Source organism: Thermobia domestica, chromosome 7 (assembly GCF_964235325.1).
Source record: "Thermobia domestica chromosome 7, izTheDome1.hap1.1, whole genome shotgun sequence".
NCBI classification, from domain to species: Eukaryota; Metazoa; Arthropoda; class Insecta; order Zygentoma; family Lepismatidae; genus Thermobia; species Thermobia domestica.
Genome location: NC_137460.1, coordinates 29,226,505 through 29,247,855, shown reverse-complemented (window position 1 = coordinate 29,247,855; position 21,351 = coordinate 29,226,505). Strand labels below are relative to the sequence as shown.

Here is a 21,351-nt window from a genome sequence, read left to right as displayed (position 1 = left end):
GTCCACAGCGAACTGGGATTGAACCAGGGACACCAAGCACCGGAGGTGAACACTTTACTACTGAGCCACCACACAAGAGAGTCTGGGAATGGACAGTGACATCCCAACCACATCACATCAACTATCAACGTGTAAAATTGAAAAAAAAAACGTCTTTATTATGATGAACAGTTTTATATCGGTTGCATTACTGTTATTGATAAGGACAGGGTTCGTCAAATTTTTTAGAGAGGTCACGGAAGACAAATTTGTGTGGCTAAAAGTCACTGATATTGATAAAGATGGACATAAAATTCATATTTTACGGGTCGATTTCTATAATTGGATAATGCCGTTATACGCAAGATAAAAATCTCATACCGACAGATGAAACTACCATAAAGGTTTTCCGGCATCATTAGGCCATTAATTCTTGTGTTATGCGATGCTGTTACATTACGACCGAGGACATTTCAAATAAGATAATATTTCACGGATAGTATTAGAAAATATTTTACTTTTCAATTATACAATTATCAGTACTTAATTTTCTTGTCATATGTCAACTGGAAACAAGACTATGCTATGAATATTTGTATTATTTAATATTAACATCTATTGTATGCAAAAATATCTCAAAACTGTTATAAATCAGCTTGGTAAAGTGGTAGAAAAGTATGTAGTTCATTCGAAGTAAGATATTAAGAGATGTCAATTGCAGGGTCACGATGTGTCAATTAGTACTGGTGATTCTCCCAAATCACAGTGTCAATTTCTGGTACAATAAAAATTTTCGTATATATATTTTTAAAAATAATTATCAGTCTATATTTTTTCTGGTGGTGTGTATGGGTGAAGGAAGGATGCCTTCGTACTTACACAAGAGTTAAATAAGTTAGACTCATTTGAAGGGTAAAAAACATGCAATTTGTCAAATACTGCTCTTATACTGTCAATTATTGGAACAGTTACCCTATCCGAGCCTGTATTAATGTAAAGGGTTCCTATTTGGAATTTTGGAAAGATGAAGACAACTTTACTTTATGTTAATTGAATAGATGTTTTAAAATGATTGGACACGTACTTAAATTGCAAGTGCATTTCTCGAGGTATTTAGCTTATCGTCAGCCTAAAGTGGGTAACGTGATATCCATTTTTTTTTTGTTATTACAGCTCCATGTAGTAGAATAACGAAGAAGTGTTTCAAGTAAAAGTTGTTTACTTTCGATCATAGAATCAGAATTTGCAATAACAATATGATGTTTCCATTTAAGACTTTCAAGTTTGCCGATGGTGCCTTATTATAGACCCCTGGGAGCATTTGTAGTTAACAGAATTTTATAGGCCCCTGACATCGGTACATTCTTAAGTAACTTGATTTTTTCACATTTTTGTCTTTTCGGAAATATTTGAGGTCGCAAAGTTAGGAGAGGTACGTACGATGATATTCATTTATTTGCGATTAGAGCGCCATCTATCAGAATAACGAAAATTACTTAGTTTTGATCGCATTATCAGAATCTGCATTAAAAATAGAGGGTTTTTATTTGAAATTTTCAGGTTGGACCCAGGGGCCCTATGATGGGACTCCTGGGGGCAATTCTTGTTTACAGAATTTTATAGGGTATATTCTTACGTAACTATATTTGTCACATTTTTTGTGATTTCGGAAATATTTGAGGTCGCGAAGTTAGGAGAGGTACGTACGGTGCTATTCATTTTCTTGCGATTACAGCGGCATCTATTAGAAACAACGAAAGAGTGCTTCAAGTAATAGTTGCTTAGTTTTGACCTCAGAATTAGAATCTTAGTTAGAAATAGGGTGGTTTTATTTGAAATTTTCAAGTTGGCCCCTGGGGCTCTATGATGGAACCCCTGTGGGAACTTGTTGTTTACAGGATTTTATAGGCCCCTGTAATTAGTACACTTTTACGTAACTATATTTGCCACATTTTTGTCATTTTGTAAATATTTCAGGTTGCAATGATATGTGAGACACCCTCTATATAAATGTATTAATTTTCTTTAAGCAATTTCAGGCAAACTTTTATTCTTGAACTTTCAAATGCAAAAGGAATCATTGATCAACTAGAATCACAACATAAGCTAAAACACTTCTTGTAAACTTTATATCTTATTCTTGCAAAAAGCTCTTGACCTTTTATTATATATTTTTCCACCAAAACTTAGAACTTTAATGTTCACATATCATTAGGTTAAAACTTCTATCAATGCCCTTTAAAACAAAACAGCTTTTGCTGATAATGACCTTAATATAATTATTAAAATGAATACCTCAAAAACTGTACGCGTAGCCACACTAATTTAAATTGGGATCGCCAGAAAAATTAAATGATTTCAATAATTATTATTTACGTTCTTTTCATAATTTAATAATGGTATTTATGTTTACAAGATCCACTAGTTATCGAAGAACAAGAAACAAATTTTATTTCATGGATTTTCAAATTTTATTTTTTCAATTTTTGTCCGGGTTTTAGGGTTAGATACTTCAATGTGCGCCGAGTTGTATTTTTTTATGGCTGTTCGCCAGGCTACTAATAACTTGTTCATATTTCATAAATCTTTTATTAATAGCCCTATCATGTGGAATTTGTCACCACACCAGAATAGGGATAAACTATAAATAGGGGTATTTTAAGACAATATTCGTAGAAACTGGTCGTGTAATTTTCATCATATTTCATAAATACATAACCGTACAGAATTTTATAACCCATTTCTCATTAAAACTCCAGAAGGAGTAGCATATTCTTCGTGGTAAGCATTGTTCAAGAACTCCTATTAAAATTTTGTTTGTATTAGAAGTATTATACAATAAGTTTAAAAGATTTTTTTTTTTTTTTTTTTACCAGAAGTTTACCTTCGACTCTGCATAAGGTTTCAGCAAATAAGTTTTTCGTAATAATTTTCTTTCACCACATAAAGATCATCAAAATCTGAAGTTTTTTCTACAAATTTCCGTGCGAATACACATCAGTAAGGAGGTGTACATTGAACATTTTCACTTTAAAAAATATACAAGGTGACAACGTGACTATGTTACAAAATTTAAGGGATGATTCCTGACACAGAAATAAGAAAAAAAAGGTCAAATAAACTTTTGTCCAACGTACATAATTTCGGAGCTACAAGGTGCCGAAAGCGTGGAAAAATGGCATTCAAAGCTCTATAGCTCGACTATGTTGAATGATAGAGCGAATGCGGCATGGTCACGTCAAAGACACCGAAGCTGCTGTATTCAAAATGCTTAGGTCGAGATTGTGCAATTCGTGCACAAGGGATTTCCCAAGGGAGCGTAGGGATTCCCGGATAATCTGTCAAGAAAGATGGGTCGAAAAGGATACGGATGAATAGCTGTACCAACTGCTAACAATAATGCGCCGGTACCAGTGGCGGAAATGGATTGTGGTTTCGGGTGTTGCAGTACGAACGATAAGAGACAGAAGATATAAAGTGGACTCATTGACTAATCAGCATAACTTTAGATGCAAATGCTATGTAACATGTGAAATTAAATAAAATTCTGTTTTTAAAAAATAAAAAAAAATGCAGAACATTTTATCCGATTAATCACCTTAATTAAATAGTAAGATCATTCTCCTCTCTTTGATTGAGCAAATCTGTCTAATACATGCTGGTTGAAATCTGGTATTCTTATTGTCAGGTCTTTTTCGATGGAAAGCCTAACCAATGGTGATAACCTTTCTTGGGACATTCCTTGAAAGTGTCAATTCTTTTTTATGTAGAAAAATACTCTTCGTCTTTTGCTGACGCCATAGGTACAGTTAATATTAATTTCAGAAGCTTTGTAGATTCACTAAATATTTTTTCTAGATTATTGCGAACGATTCATTCTAGCATACTCAGTCCCTGACAGTGATCCGAATTTCTCTTCAGCGTTAACTGAAGAGAGTTGGTAACAGAGATTAGTGTTATAAAAAATTGAACACACTTTATTCACAGTTATCCAGGAAAATTTAAAATAAATTGAGGAAATATATATTTAGTGCAAACAACATTACTGCTATAAAGTATCCTGTAAATTTAAACTGGATTTTTTTTCGAACACACTCGTGAATTGTCCTTTGCTTGTTTTGTCTAAGCCTTAATTGCAAGTTTTTCCTCAGTTGAAAGCTGATCAATGTTTTTTGTAAGTTATTTACAGAAGTCACGTTATACAATTCATTCAGAATTTGTAGGTTATTTACATAATTAAAGCACACACAATAAAATTAAATCTAATAAATAAAAACCAAAACAGTTGATACAAAAGAGGTACTGGTATATGAATTCGGAATGTCACATATTCATACATCAACACACACACACACATGTGCGTAAAAGAAAAAAAAAAAACTACATTCCAAATCATCCGTCTTGGTTGTTACGCAATGCACGATGAAGAATGACCTTCCACCTTCCACAACGCCTTCTAGTAGGGTTGTCTTATACTTTATTTACCTTCGATTGTTTTCTACGACAGAAGGAAGTGCAAATGCTTGTGATCGAACCTGCAAACTGTGGAGTACTTCAGGTGATAACACCGTCTGTGAAAACAAAATATCTTCTAAACGATAACAATATGACGACATGTTAAGCATTCTAGACAAAATCTCGGAATCAGTACTGCAAAACATCGGCAGCAGCGACTAAAACAAACGTCCTGCTAAATTGATTTTCCTTGTTCTTTTTTAATGTTCGGGTAACGCACATTACGGCTGATAAGAAACGGATATTCTACTGTTGTCCTCTGGCAGTGGTCACATTAACATGGAATGGCGGAAAAATCCCCTCTCGTAGAAAGTATCCTAGGCTCGTATCATCAAATAAAATAAAATTTCTGCTTGAAAGAAAGCACCCATATCCCCCCATTTTTCCCCTTAGTTTTACTTGCTTTCAATGAAAAAACTACATGGAAGAAAACAATATTAGTGTGATGTCTGTACAACATTTTAGTACATTTCATGATTATTCCCTTTATTAAACGCGTCTATATGTACAATGAACAGGACAGTGTACTATCATGTATCGCCACTTTCTGCTTGTGCGAGATATCGACTTAGTACAGACGCATTATTGCTAGCAGTTGGGACGGCTATTCATCCGTATCCTTTTCGACCCATCTTTCTTGACAGATTATCCGGGAATCCCTACGCTCCTTTGTGGAATCCCTTGTGCACGAGTTGCGCGATTTCGACCTGAGCATTTTTGAATACAGCAGCTTCGGTGTTTTTGACGTGACCTTGCCACATTAGCTCTATCATTCACCATAGTCGAGCTATAGAGCTTTGAATGTCATTTTCCCACGCTTTCGGTACCTTGTAGCTCCGAAATTATGTACGTTGGACAAAAGTTTATTTGAACTTTTTTCTTGTTTCTGTGTCAGGAATCACCCCTTAAATTTTGTAACATAGTCACGCGGTCACCCTGTATATATACTTAGCTTCCGCTAAGCCAAACTGTTAGCGTGGCAACTTCGGTAATAAAATTTTTCCCGTTTTATCCGAGCATCATGCAGCAATTGAGAATTTAACTGAATTAGAAAGGTATTGAACTTAAGTCCAGAAAAAATAACGACTAGAACGTTGTTGACAACTTATAACCCAGTTGAACATCTTCCAGCTAGTAGCCCGTAGTAATTCGTGAGAGTGTACTGCCACCTTCTCTTAGTTTCACTAGTATATTAATAACGAGCAACTAAAGAAAACCGAAAATAATGTTAACCTTTTTCTTAGCTGTCCTACGATTTGCCTCATCTCCGCGTCCTGAAATAAAATACTGAATTCCATATCCCAAGAGCAAATTAAAAACATGCATTTTTGTGGTTGTCTCTGTCAACTGAGAACAATTTCTCACTAACACGAACACTTATCTTCAATGGTTGTGTTATAGTTTGAGCTACATACCATAATCCATTTCATTTGCATAGGTACTAATACAGGCAATGATACATTATGGAAAGTTCACTGGTGGAAATTCTAAAACAGCACACTCTGCAAAAAATAATGGCAAACCAAGTTATCACGTTACTATAGTTAGAAGTCTAATGAATTATTAACAGATATTCTTGCTTTGTACTTAGACCTGTTGTCCGTAAAAATCACGGTAAATATTATTTTCTTTCCTGGAATATGAGAAAAATCGTAACAATAACTAAAACAATGTTCTTCCACACACATATATATAGCATTGATTTGGGCAGAAATGTTATCATTTAATACAAATATTTCTAAGTGTTAATACTTTTCGTAATGAGTATCATGATTCTGGTTATAAGCCTTAATATTTTCACTTTTGGGGCAAGCCTTTGGAATTTTTTTACTGTTTAATTACATAATGCCATGATTACATAATGCCAGAAATCAATATGAACATGTTGTTCGAAGGAGATTCAAATTATCTGAAGTCGAGATCTGAAATTTTACGCAAATATTAAATATTTTAGTGATATGGTAAATAACTCGGTCCTCAACCATTTTAGAATCTTAATCACAATGTTTCAAGGTTTTTTGTTTGATTGGATTCTAATTTTGCATCACTTTTAGCACCGACGTTAGGTGAGATGCGAATCTACAGCCTCGAGTAAGATATGAATCACATGAGTTTTTGCTGTGACTCGAATCCGTGAGTACCACTGGGAAGGCGTGTACGTGAACCTAAAACTTCACGGGGCTTATATGATCCAAACAAGATCTTTTCTAAAGGAGAGCTCGTTCCTAATTATTTCAGGTTTATAAGTTGTGTAATGACAGTCATAAAATGTTTAATGACAAAACTATGACCTGACACTTCTTAGGGCAATAAATATATAAATAAACAGGGAATGCATGGTATTCATAAAGAAAACGAACACATAATAAGAAATAATAAAATTTTTCTCTGTTGGGTGAACACTAGAAAATTAGATAATCGGCCCAACAGCGATCAATCATGTTCGTAAGATAGCTTTAAGACACATCAGTTACATGTATTACAATCAAATAACTCTAGATGGTATAAGTTGGACTAATGGAAACTTATGTACAGAATTACATCATTAGGACTACTATATTATTTCTATAAATAGTGTTTCCTTGTGCAGCTGTTAATATCTGAAAGTCTGGTCTCCTATTAACACTTTTCGCTGACCCAGTCCTCATTTCACATATCACACTTGTGGTATATTCACTACCTTTCGCTTTATCAACTCTTCAGCAGTATATTACGTCAATAAACTCGCTTAATAACAATAGTTATTCGAAAGACTTATAGAAAAGAGTAAAATCAATTAGTTTAGTACTGCAGTCTTCCCAAAAACACAGAAAGCACAAATAAAGCAACAAATATTTTATAAGCACTTACTATTATTCAAAACACTAATACTTCAGATGAAAGAATGCAATAAAAGTTTTGAAATCTCTCTAAATTTTTTAATGTTAACTTCCGAATAATTCAATTAAAAAACGTTAAAAAACACATTAAATATTAACTTGTTAATTTTTTTTGAAAGACAGGTACTTCAAGTTTGTAAAAAAAATGTGTGGTTTGAACAATTCAGTTATAATAAGTTTCAATTATTTCTATTTAAGCTTGGTTTCTATTTGCAGTCTCGTTCATTAAATTCAATTACGCAAAGTTTAACAGCAAACGAACCAATAAGCCTTTAACTCAACACAACTTCATTTCATTTAAAAATTTACAATTAAATGTAAGGTGATTTCGGTTCCACTTTACTGCAGATAGTTATTCATTCTCTGCATTACATCAATGGAATAATCCTCAATTGCATTCTTGGAGTTTTATTGAGTTCTACAAAAATAAGCAGTGTTAGCTGTTGAAACTGCGTGAAAGCCATACCGTCTACTAAACAGTACCTCCCCGAAAGCTGTGCAACACATAAGCCATGCATTTTATGACAAATAAAGTGTTTTTCCACTATTCTCGTTTATGAGCATACCTTCTGAAACTGACGCGCCAGTTGCCTATAGACACAGCTCTTCTCTATTGCGCACCCTTGCTACCCTGCACTGACTCGGTTAAACACTATGCACGCTTTTTAGTAGCCATCTAAAAGAAGTTGGTTTCTATTTCATGCACAAGTTTTGATGCTTTACATCCACACGATATCAAACAATAATTACTACGAAGACAGCCAGAAGGCATTTATTCCGAAGTTTCATGTCCATGTGTTTCTCCATCGAAACCGTAACAAAAGCAATAAAACTTTAAAATTTTCCATTTTCTCTTTGTCTACTGATGTTCTGTTCGCTCTCATTATCTTACGAGATGGGGAAAAGGTTAGATTCTGTTTGATTAGGTTAAAAAGCTTGTAGAAGACTAGTATCCAATATAGATTAGTAGCAACGTTGGTTCCTGTCGGTACAAAACTGCAATGTTTAAATTACATCGTTCTGCCGAGCCAATGTCAACGAGTGAAGGCGGGCTGGAGTCGTGCAGGGTAGGTTGTTTACATTCTTTATTACAGCATAATGGGAAGGGGATCCATTACACTGAAAAATATAACTTTCGCTCACGGATCCTCGCACTTACTTTCTAACCTCATTTCAATTTTGGGCTTTACAATACTTTTTCAGGTGCACTAATCTATGATTTTCACAGTTTTAAAAGTTTCCTCATTATCAAACTATTGCTTTACCAATTCACATCCAGCGGAACATTTTTGTATATTTGCAGCCATGTTGACACCACAAGTGCTCGATATTTTCCCATTTGAAATGGGCAGGGGGAATATTTCCGTTGGGAAGAAATTTAAAAAAAATGGCAATATTCCCGTGTTTTGCCTGGCCTATAATTTCCGCGTAAGGAATTTATTTCCATTTTTTTTACTTCATCTTCCAATTTATAATAACCGTATGACTAATTAACCCATTTGAACCCGTTGTTCCAAAATTGGAACATTTTTTACTTAACTTTTATTTTTCATATAACGTGAATAAAGGTAACAATTTTTGTATGAACCTCTTCATTTGGTACCAATGGTTTAGCAAATGACGTATCTTTGTCTTGAATTGGCGCGAACGATGTGTGCTGTCGATATTAGTTGCGTTGAATAAGAACAAATTATGGTGTATCAAAGGAGGTAAGTAAAATTTATGTTCGTTTATCAATTTTCTACCTATATAATACTCTTTGGGTAGGATAAGTATTAAGTTTTCAGTGCATGTGAAATGCAAATATTGATTATGATTGTTATTAATAAAATAAGGTTATAATTTTGAATGTTCCAATATTGGAACAACGGGCCCAAACGGGTACATGAAGTTTGCATTTTGTTTGTTCCATTATTGGAACAACTGGCGTAAATGTACCCATAAAACTATATAATATTGTAATTTTATTGGATGCATTAGTAATTGTTTCGTACATTTACGAGCGTATTTTTATTTGATGCTATTTGTGCCGCTTTTGAGGGCATTTTGCGCTTGCATTCGGAATTTATTGGTCTCATGGAGAAGGGGAAATTTATACACAAAAAATTGACTTAATTGTTACACCCACGCGGTACGCTTTTCATTTGAGTTGAGTTGATTGTGAATTTAACGTTCTTTCAGCAGCGAGGCTATATGAGACGTACTTACTCATTAAAGTGGAATCCGAACCACATGAACGCTCGCCGGGGATCGAAGCCGGTCTCCCATGCCAAAGGCATGTACGCTAACCGCTTACCCACGAAGGAGCACTTTTTCAGTTGAGAGACGACAGCCAAATAGAGTGGCAGGTGTCTTGATCGCTCATTCACTGGATCGTACATTTGTTTACCTGTATATAGGAGTTGTTAGGAATGCCTGATTACATTTTGTAACATTTATTATTGAGTTCACTTTACTGCAGTGAGATAAAAACAGTTAAGTTTGGACATAGATAAAGGCATAGTATATAGTTATATTTTATAGGTACTGTAGGGGAATCATTAGCAGCTTACACAATTTTACAGGCCCTGGCCGCCTTCCTTTCAGTTTCTTCCCCAGTGTTATCATTATGTTGATTGCTGCAGTGTAAAATGGCCTCTGAGCTGTATCTGGTAACTTGCAAATAAATAAATATTTTATGTTGTTTTATATTTTAAATGTGTATTTCACAACTTCATCTGGATTTTATTTATTTCAAGAAATACTGTTTTACTTCAGATTGAGTGCAAGCGGTTCCGGGTTCGATTCCCGGTGCGTGCTCTCGGTCGAAAAAGTGTAAGCAGCTTTTTAGGCCAGCCATCCTGAATGAGGATTTCCTGGGTTTTCCTCGTTCACACCAAGCAAATGCCGGGATGGTACCTAACATATATGTCCCAGGTCGCTTCCTTCCTTCCCTTTCCCTGGAAAGTGTTCTCGCCGAGGGAAGTCATCCATCAAACGTGACGGGCTAACATGGCCACAGATGCCGAAAGCCCAGAAATCTAAATCCTCCGTCCCTATTTCAGATTGATTGTTGACGAAATTAACAATATACTTGCTAACGGAGAAGATATTCTTGCTGCAGATATTGTCATTACACCTCCAGAAAATGAAGAGTTCTCGGAAGAAGATGAAGCAGATAAAGAGAAAGTATCTAGAAGTCAGTTGCTCGCTAAGGGAGGAACTTCTTTTACAGTAACGCAAAGCGGCCAGCTGAAAAAAATGAATTCAGAGGAAAGAGTTTTTGGATGATGAAGCTCCGAAACCTAGTACATCTAATGAAAGCCAGACTTCTGCAAAGTCACATAAGGAATATAATCCCAACAACGTGCAATTCTTGGGAGAACTATTTCGAACCAATTGCGACCGGTCAACAAACGAGCAATAAATGAAGTGGGATATGACAAAGAATTACATTTCATTGTAAAATCAGAAAGACAATCAAGATCTGGATAGTAAATATAACACAACATGGAAGTGCTTCATTTACTTCCATTAGTAGTAAGAATGTGATGTATTGGGAAATAAGTATAATGTAAAAAATCTGTTATTATTTGAATATGCATAATATTAACATGTTTCAATATTTTTATACTTAGTATCTAATGAATATTGCAAAGTATTGTAAAATTTGTATCCCAAAACTTTAACGAAATAATACTTTATCCTGGCTAAATTGAAATATTTTTTTCCAGAAACCTGTACCCTTTCAGGCTCGTTGTTTCAAAAATGGAACATTACCAAATTAGGGGTCCATGACATTTTAGTGAACCATAATGTATTTAAATATGTTCTTTACATTTATTTTTACCAATCTGACAGGAACCAAGATTAAATTCGACAAAAAAATAATTTGGGTTTAAATGGGTTAAATTATTTTAATATATTATGATTTACTTCTAGGTTTTAAAGAATTTGGAGGTTAAAAGATTTAAATTCTTTAACGGTACTTTATATAACTAATAGTACGAATTTTAAGTCCCATTTTCATTTGCACTAAAAAGTAGAATAATTGTTTAGTATTGGGGGCCAAATTTGAATGCGCAACATATGACAAATATTTTACAACTGCATAGTTATATGTCTTTCCATCCTTGAATGCAGACTAAATAACTTTCTACAGTTTGGGCTTCTATGAGAATTTTCAACTCTCTGTATCACGATGTGTAGCCAAACTTGAACACCGACTAAATCACATTCCAAATTCATTGTGCCTGTGAGCTTGTATTGCTGCGTGGATTAAATTGTGATCAGCCAAAACTGAAGATACCGTAAACCCCTTTCCAAACTATTCACACTTTTGACATTTTCCTCCTGTGTGGACTAACATGTGTCTAGCCAGAGCTGAACGTCGACTAGATCCCTTTCCACACTCTAGGCATATGTGAGATATTTCTCGTGTGTGAATTAACATGTGTTTAGCGAAATTTGAACGCACTCTAAATACCTTTCCACACTCTTTGCATGTGTGAGGTTTTTCTCGCTTATGGATTAGTATGTGTTCAGCCAAATTTGAACGGCAACTAAATCCTTTTTTACACTCTAGACATGTGTGAGGTTTTTCTCCTTTGTGGATTAACATGCGTGTACCCAAACTTAAATGCACACTAAATCCCTTTCCACACTCTTTGCATGTGTGAGGTTTTTCTCCTGTATGGATTAACATGTGTTTAGCCAAATTTGAACGGCAACTAAAACTCTTTCCACACACTAAGCATGTTTCACGTCTTTCTCCTTTGTGGATTAACATGTGTGTAGCCAAACTTGAACGATCTCTAAATCGTTTTCTACACTCCTTGCATGTGTGAGGTCTTACTCCTTTTTGAATTAACATGTGTTTAGCCAAGTTAGAACGGCAACTAAACCCCTTTCCACACTCTAGGCATGTCAAAGGTTTCACTCTTTTGTGGACTAACAGGTGTTTAGCCAAACTTGAACGAAATCTAAATCCCTTTCCACACTTTTCGCATGTGTGATGTTTTTCTCCTGTGTAGATTAACATGTGACTTGACAAGTGTGAACGCTGGCTAAATCCCTTTCCACACTCTCTGCATTCGTGACGGTTTTCCACAGTGTGGATTAACATGTGCGTAGCCAAATTTGAACGGCAACTAAACCTTTTACCACACTCAAGGCATGCGTGAGGTTTTTCTCCTGTGTGGATTAACATGTGACTCGACAAGTGCGAACGTTGTCTAAATCTTTTTCCACACTCTCTGCATGTGTGAGGTTTTTCTCCTTTGTGGATTAATATGTGACTCGACAAGTGCGGAAGTCGGCTATATCCTTTTCCACACTCTTCGCGTGTGTTAGGTTTTTCTCATGTGTGTAGCCAACTTTGAACGGAAACTAAATCCCTTTTCGCACTCTAGGCATGTGTGAGGTCTTTCTCTTTTGTGCATTAACCCGTGTGTAGCCAAACTTGAACGTACGCTGTATCCCCTACCACACTGTTCGTAACGGTGTGATTTCTCAGCCGTATGTATGGACTTATGACTAGAAGAAGTTAAAATTTGAGTATTGCGTTTGTCACTCTTTCGGTACGTATGAGGCTGGTGACTTTTATGTGTTAGCATATTACTTGACAAATGTGACAGAATAATTCCTTTGCCGAACTGTTTCGTAAGCTCAGATTTTTCATCTGAATGAGAAATTGCTTCCTTTAATATAATGAACGTATTGTCTTCTCTGCGAAGGTCATATTCATTGTAGCGCTTGCAACATGTTCAATAAACAAGGAAACGTGAATTGAGTTGATAAGTAACAAACAAAAATGAAATAATTCATTATATTTCAATAGAAAATTACGATTACTTTTGTTGTTACGGGAAATATGGAACCGAGAACTATGGACGTTTTCCAGATCTCTCTATTCTCGAAACAAAAGTGTAATTTGCTTTAAATGATGTACAATTATTTATATATACGATATCAGAGTTAAGTACATACGAACGTATGTATATGTTGTGCTTGTTGTGCTATTGAATAAATATTTCATTATTATCAGTGAAAATAGAAATTTATTATCACTCAAACATTTATATATTATTAATTTTTGTGTCACAAAATTCTACAATCGCAAGAACTTGTTGCAATTACAGCTACAAGAAAATGTGATGATGACAAAGAAAGAAAGGAGAGTTATAAAAAGTTTTATAATATTGCACAAAATATGTCATTCGAATCAGTATAGCAATCTCTACGTGTGTTTCTAATATAGTCTCATACTTTGAGATAGTAAACTTTAATACGTAATGTAATCCTTGCGTGTATTAATATATAGCTACGCGGTTACATCTGATACATACTTAAGCCGTCTTATTAAGTAAATACTTTTGAGAGGCGGCGAGTATTTCATTTCTTGTAATTTTTATCACTTTATTTGAAATACGTGACATTATGATTCCAGAAGTCCACGTTAAGGTAATGTGGACAAGCATTAGCTCCTTCGTCACCCTTAGATTATTACTAGTGCTTTTGTACGTTTCTGCTCAAGACGTTGGATGTAAATTTCTAACAACCAGGTGTAATTTTATTCGGAGAAATCAAAATTCTATACTCGGTTTGGAAACCTGCTATTACTTTTTTTTTTTTCAAACAATGCTCGCGAGTGTTATAGGCATCGTGAAACACTTCAGTCATTATTGTTTATTATGTTAAAGGTTAAAATGCCGCTTAAAGATAAATGATACACGGTGAATAGCAAAAAATGCAAGAAATGTGTTACACATCACACTACAGTGTTATGCATCACATTACATAAGACAAGGAGCTGAACTGTGTGCAATAAAATATTTAATATGTTGAGTGTCTATATTTAAGTGGCATTGTATCAAGTAACGTTCATTCAAATGGTTATCATAAGGACGGGAAGAGGATTAAATTTTTACGTGAAAAATTATATTTTGTAGGGACTCTCTTTTGCATCAGTGTTTTGGAAAATACAAAAATTTAAAAGGGAGAAGATGAACAATCTGCATATCGTCGCATAAAAACCAGAAGAATGTAACTCCAATTTCGTAGGTTTAAAAGCCAGAAGGCAAAAATATTGTTTTCTTAGAAAAATATGAATTTAATACGGTGGTAACTGATCTACATTACAACAGACAATCGACCAGAACAGATGGCGTTACGTTGCGTTTACAGCTACTGAGGATTTCAAAATTGTGTCCAAACATGAAGAAAATGAAAAACACATTTTTGAAGTTACGTTCCTCTGGTTTTCATGCGACGATATTATATCTCAGTAAACAAACTCGACATCTAGATAACTTGGCAAGAGCTACGGAAATGAGTAAATCGATTGAAATTAGATTTTACACTGCAGTTAACCAGACATATATATTACCTAGAAACTTCTTCCTTTCTTTTTTCGTTACTGTCATTAGAATGAAGATCCTACGAGTAAGAAATCAGGTTTAAATCTTAGGCGAAAAGCAATGTATCTGACGAGTGGATTTTGGTAGGGAGGTGACATTTTTCATAAAATCTCTACCCAGTACCAGTGAGAAAGTGATCAACGCCTCACGATATGAAAGCGGGAAATTTCCGTAGATTTCCTTATATATAAATTTAACAGATGATATAAAATTAATGTGTAATGCATAGAACTTCATTATATATACTGATGCAGTTAAGTGATCACAATCTTAAGAAAACTACGTTTTCAAGCGGATGTTGTGAAATTCCCCTGTAAATCCATGGAATTTCAAATTAACTTATAAACTTGTATATCTGTTTTAACACGTGCAACGTCAAAAAAGCTTGTAGTATAGGACTTAAGAATTAACTAATGGGAAGCAAAATATGTTTATCATTTATTTTTCAAATAAGTCCTCTATAGTTTTCGAACGTGCTTCTTTACTTATATAGAGCACTCTACTTCATGGAAAAACATCGAGGAATCACTACTTCTTCCTCCGGAATTCACATTAATATATCATGTTTCATTCCTGCGTTCCTACAATACAATACTCAAAGGAGAAGGCTATTGGCACTCTTCACTAATTATCTCTACTTAGTTTTAAGGGTCTCATAGATATCTTCTTTAAACACAAACTTGACGGAATAAAAATTATATAATACAATATGCCTAATATTATCATGAACACTGAACATTTATAAACCATTACAACATAAAAAATACAAAAGTAATTTATACTTAACCCGAGAAAGAACATGCTAATTTTTACCTTAAAATGGCCAAAGGTGCCTCTGAGGCTCTCTGCTGCATATACCAGCTACCTCAATTCACCACGACCATTTGTATTTTCCGTCATTCGTATGAAAGGCTAGTCACTACCTTGCTATGGAATCATTTTCAATGGTAATAAACAATGAACAGTATCAAATAATTAGAAAAGTGCATACTTGAATAAGAGCCCCAGACGCACCTTTTGGGCCTTTACGTTAGTATAAAATATAAAGCAATTCTTTCTGAGGTAAAGTAAAGGGAAAAACTTAGGAAACGCAATCAGACAGTGTATTTCAAACGAATAGAATAATTCTAGAGCACAGGACAAGGGACGAATTATCTATTAAGAATAGTGGCATTAAAATTGACCAGTGTGCCTCTGAGGCAGCCCTTGGGTATTGATATGCAGTGGGAATAGTTTTTCTTAAAGCAGTTTACATCTTTTCTCTCATAAAGCCTTGGATTCATAGCTATCGTTGTGCTTTTGTAATTAAACATGCATTAAAGAATGAAATGACGCTTAGAAGGTATATTTTTCCATGCTACTATGGAACTTTTGTTCGAAACGCGGGATGTACTTATTAATTTTGTATTTATGATTATATTCTTAATCTGTACTGAAGAGGGCTAATTTAGAAGTAAATAAACAAATAAATAACGCTTTTTTGGCATTTTGTGAGTACAACAGTACACCGCAATGAAAACTGACTTAACATCGCTCTGAAATCAATCTAAATAATAAAGATGATGTCGGCCTAAAGTAGTTCTATATAGAAAAAAGAAAAGCCGTTTGTCTGAGAAAATGCTGCTGTCCTTAATAAAAATTGAGACTAACCTTGGTTGGAAATCGATTTGTAGTCATAATAACAATCTCCTTTTAAAGGAAATCTACAGTGAGAGAGAGAAAAAAACAACATCGGGCACTGTTTTTGAAGGTATTAAGATTCTATTTTGTAAAAAAAATACCTTGCGTAGTCATTTTATACTGATAAATCCCTTCTTATCTTCTATTCTAAAGCAATTTTTAAATGAAAAATAAACAATTCTGCTGGACTTGTATCTAGGGCCATTCTCGTGTCTGCCTAAAATCTAAAGGCAAAGTAACAAAATTTATTTCACTCACTTAGTAACAAAGACCTGATCTCAGATTACATCCTCTACAGTTAGAAGCAAAATAGCTGCAACTAGGTGTTAAATAACATCTGCTGTTAGAATCAGAGTGCGACCCGTTCTGTTCAAAGAGTTTGAAATAAATTTAATGCTACAATCAATATTTCTCTCATTGTTTGTTAGTACGGACATTAACAGTTCCTCCTTCATTCCAAAAAAAAGTCACGATTTACTTCTCTCTTCTACTAGGGATAGCACGATATCAAATACATACTTCTACGATAGGCTCAGGAGAACGTAAACAAATTCCGAATCGGAAAGCGATTGAAATAGAACGAAACAAAACTTTCTTTGTATTTTCCGGCTAGGGATATTCTTACAAATTTCTAAATTCTAGAAAGCACAAACTCTTAATTTGTTACACTTGTCTAATAAAAATGAAAAGCAATAAATTATTCATTCTTTATTATTGGTTGTAGAGTGGTTATGTAATTAAAAGGTACAAATCCGAAACATGTTATGAAAATGTTTGTAATTCTTATTCTTGAAGTTTTATCAAACTTGTGGTTGATAATTGTTTTTCCGCTTCTCAACGCAAAGGATATAATTGGAAATTATCGTATCCGTATTAACTGATGGAAACACATTATCTATTGTTATCTGATACAATATAAAGGATACAAGTATGTTCGCAGATAACAGAAACTAAGATTATCCATTTCTTCTTCTATTTTTTACCTACTGAAAATTTTGACCTCTCATTTACCTGCTCTGAGGTGCTAAAGTTTCACTTCAAATAACGTTATCGGTGTTAATGAGTGAAATAATTAGCTATTTTCTACAAACTAAGAAAGATAACAATATGTTAGGTATGAACTATAAAAAAAATCTCAATCGTTATATCTGCAACATGTTTTGAATCTGGATATATTAATGGCGAGCGTTCGTCTTTTAAGCATAGGGGTTACAATTTGAAACCACGCCATTCTGTAAGATAAGTGAAATGAGTTTAAATTTTGGAGGATCTTAAAGAAAGAACGGACCTAGATATGAGTCACAAATTATTTCCTACTTTTGTATTTATTAGAGATGTGTTTCTAGACTGTAGGGAGCACTGATGCCTAAAAATTGTTATAAATATTTTTATACACCAGTGGAATAATTGTGTATTTTCCTGGATTACTCAATAACTTATTACTAATAATGTATATTTTGCAGTTATATTTGTTGTATGCTATGTTCAAAAACTGGCATATATATATATATATATATATATATATATATATGTAAGTTTATGCAAAAATTACTTTTATAATACTGTACAAGCTTGTATTTTTCCATGTATCAATCGAAATAGCACTAGCTTGAGGAAAAAATAATGCTTATACAGGATATTTTGAAATAAGGAACTGATGAGAATAAATAAGAAGAGCAGCGTTTTTGCAATTTCCATGTCCATTGCCGACACAACTGCCATTTCTAATCATAATTTTAAGAATAACTGTTTATTATAAAAATTGAGCAAAATCAATACCAATGAACAAGAATTACTGCGCCTTAAAGCTATGGATTCGATACTGTTAGCGGCCTATTTGATTAATTCCTCATCTCTACTTTTCGTAAAATTGTAGGCTCTTTCACATCAATAGTTCCATTTTCCATATTGTTAATCATAACTGCATGTTAACTTGCTGTAAAAAAATTACCAGGCGTGTTTTTTAAATAAGGTTCGTTTTGTTGTAGACAATAGTAGTTCTTGCGCATACCACAAGGAACATGTGCGTCGTGCACGACATGCCTCGGGAACAACTGTGCTCAGTTTCAGCTCCGTAGCTGGCCTGGACGGTTGTTTCTGTGCTTTAACAATGTGTAAGACTATTAACTCGCCCGCCGAGTGTGAGGTTCGCTCAGTGATACGGTTTCTGTCAGCAAGAAACCTGTGTGTTGCAGAAATTCATCATCGACAAATTTGCGAAGTGTACGGTGATAGGGTTATGAGTACAAGCAAAGTACGTAAGTGGGTACGAGAATTCAAAAATGGCCGTGACAACGTCCATGAAGAGGACCGCTCCGGTCGCCCTTCTACGATTACAGACGATTTGGTGGCTTCAGTTAAAGCGAGGGTTCGTGAAAACAGGCGCTTCAAAATAACAGTTCTCTGAAACGAATTTCCTGACGTGTCGAGATCAGTGCTTTACAGAATTGTTTCTGAACACCTAAACTATACGAAACTGTGCTCAAGCTGCGTCCCGAATCTCCTAACAGAGGACCACAAAAGCCAAAGGTTTGACTGTGCGATGAAGTTCTTGACTCGTTATCACGAAGAAGGTGACGGCTTCTTGAGTCAGATCGTAACTGGAGACGAAACATGTGTTTCGCATACCACGCCCGAATCGAAGCAACACAGCATGGAATGGAGACACACACATTCGCCTGTAAAGGCCAAACAGTCTCTGTCACAGCGCAAAATCATGGAGTCGGTGTTTTGGGATAGACATAGTGTTTTGTTGGTCGAGTTCATGCAACGAGGAACCAGTATGAATGCAGAAGTACTCCCAAACTTTCAGAAAGCGACGCAGAGCGATTCAAAACAAAAGACGCGACATGCTGACAAAGGGCATTGTCCTTCTCCATGGCAATGCAAGACCTCACACTGCAGGTCAGACCCGCGATTTGTTGGACAGTTTTTGCTAGGAAGCTTTAGACCACCCACTCTACAGTCGTGAACTTGCGCCGAGCGATTACCATCTCTTCCTCCACCTCAAACAACACCTCAGTGGCAATCGAAACTAAATTGTAATAACATTTTAAATAATACCGTATTGTGTATGTTATACATAAATTCGTTCACAAATTAGCTAGCACCCACTTGAAGCGACATGAATAAAATTCAATATCCTAAATCATGACACGGAGAAAATGTTTTGGAGTTAAGGAATCCACATAGGTAAGAAATTTACGTTCCTGATGTATTGTGTTACTTTGGATCACAAATATGCAAGCAAAGAAAGCATTTCAGGATGTTACTCATAATATCTTTAGGAACGTACAAATTCATATTCAACACGTATGATATGTAGGCTTATGCTATATACAGTGTTTTGTGCTATCCTCGTTTTCGTGTATTCTTACTTGTTTAACCCAATTTATCCTAACCGGCGCATTTGTTTGCTTCCAGCCGTACCAACACCCTTCGCCTTGCCCTAATTTACATAGCAATCTTTGTTTTACCGACCATCTAGCACATATTGGTTCGTGTTGTTTCTACAATAATTTTTGTATCGCCTACGTGCAACAGGACCCTAAAGTGACCCTATATGGACAAATAGATATCCATATCGTAGAAATAATTGCTGAATATATAAAAAAGTCGACTTTCTTCAAAGAAATGAGTACCGGTATGAAATGAATTTATGTATGCTCATCTACAATTAATGAACATCCATTGATGGTTAGAATACTTTTTTATCTTGTTTCTTGTTAATGTCTTTCGAAGCCCACCTGTAAGGTGAGGCTAGACTCATTCGAGCTAAATCCTGAATAAAATAACAAACGTCCATAGTTTTTGATCCAGTATAACCATTTCACGTTTAAATTTCAAAAATTTTAGGATAAATTTCATTCTCACGATGTCTTATTTTACCTAAGTCTCTACATAAATAAAACATTATCGTCGAGCACCCAAATTATAAATATATACAAGAATAAAGAATTTAGTGAGAAATGCGTACTTAATAATAAAGAATCATTAGTTTATCAAGATACAAACTACATAAGATTTGTAACCATGTTATCGATCTCATTATTATAATTTTGTATACAGTTAGTCTATGTGTGCCATGTCATTTCCAAATTGCAGGTTAGTAATTTACGTTCGAGATATCGCCAATACCTAAACAAGTCTATGAGGTATTGCTTTTAACCTAGAAACTTTCCGAATCCATGTATGCGTATTATTAATCTGAGTCAATTACGTTATGAAAAATTGAATATTACCTTTCTGGCCAAACTAAATTTAAACCTTTTGTTGTTAATTGTTGGGATTCCTTAGAGTACGACGCGCAAGTCCCTTGAACCGCTAGCTTTCTTAGCGTTTCTGTATCATTTTCAAACGCAGGATTTTCTGTGGCAAATTCTGATTTCACCGTATCAACGTTTAGTTTCTCATCCAAACAATACATAGCTGCATCCTTCTCCATTGTTTGCTCCCCTTCCGTTGCAGATAATACTAATTCTTTGTTGTCAGTCATCATTTCGTATGTCCACCCTTTCCCTTCGAGTGGATCTTCCTGAGGTAAGTCATAATCAATTTCTTCTTTGCACATCAATTCCAACTTAACAGATGCCTCACCAGCCATTATGACTTTAAATAAGAATTTGACACTGTTCTTATACTTCCCTTGTCTTTTAAGCTGCCAGTGTTAATGAAATGATTGACAAGATCGTTCACAGCAACTTCATATTTCTATGAAATACAGAATAAATGCAGTTTGAAAACAATCAGTTTTTCTTCACAATTTTAATGTCCCACGTAACAGATACCATTGGGCAGTTATCACGTGTATTAAGCGTATAATAAAATATAAAAGCGAATTACTTGAAAGATTTAAATAATAAAGTAGATAAGTATGCGAAGAGAGGTGTTACCACCTCACA

The 21,351-nt window shown here is 34.8% G+C and overlaps 1 protein-coding gene across 1 annotated transcript in view; it reads right to left on the bottom strand.

The window, feature by feature from the left end:
- LOC145689956 (uncharacterized) overlaps window positions 1-21,351 on the bottom strand; it is a 37,621-nt gene extending 16,270 nt beyond the window's left edge. The window contains exon 1 of the mRNA XM_081764336.1: window positions 20,692-21,351. Coding sequence (XP_081620462.1) covers window positions 20,692-21,053 — 362 coding nt within the window. The 5' untranslated portion in view covers window positions 21,054-21,351. The remainder of the gene's footprint in view (window positions 1-20,691) is intronic.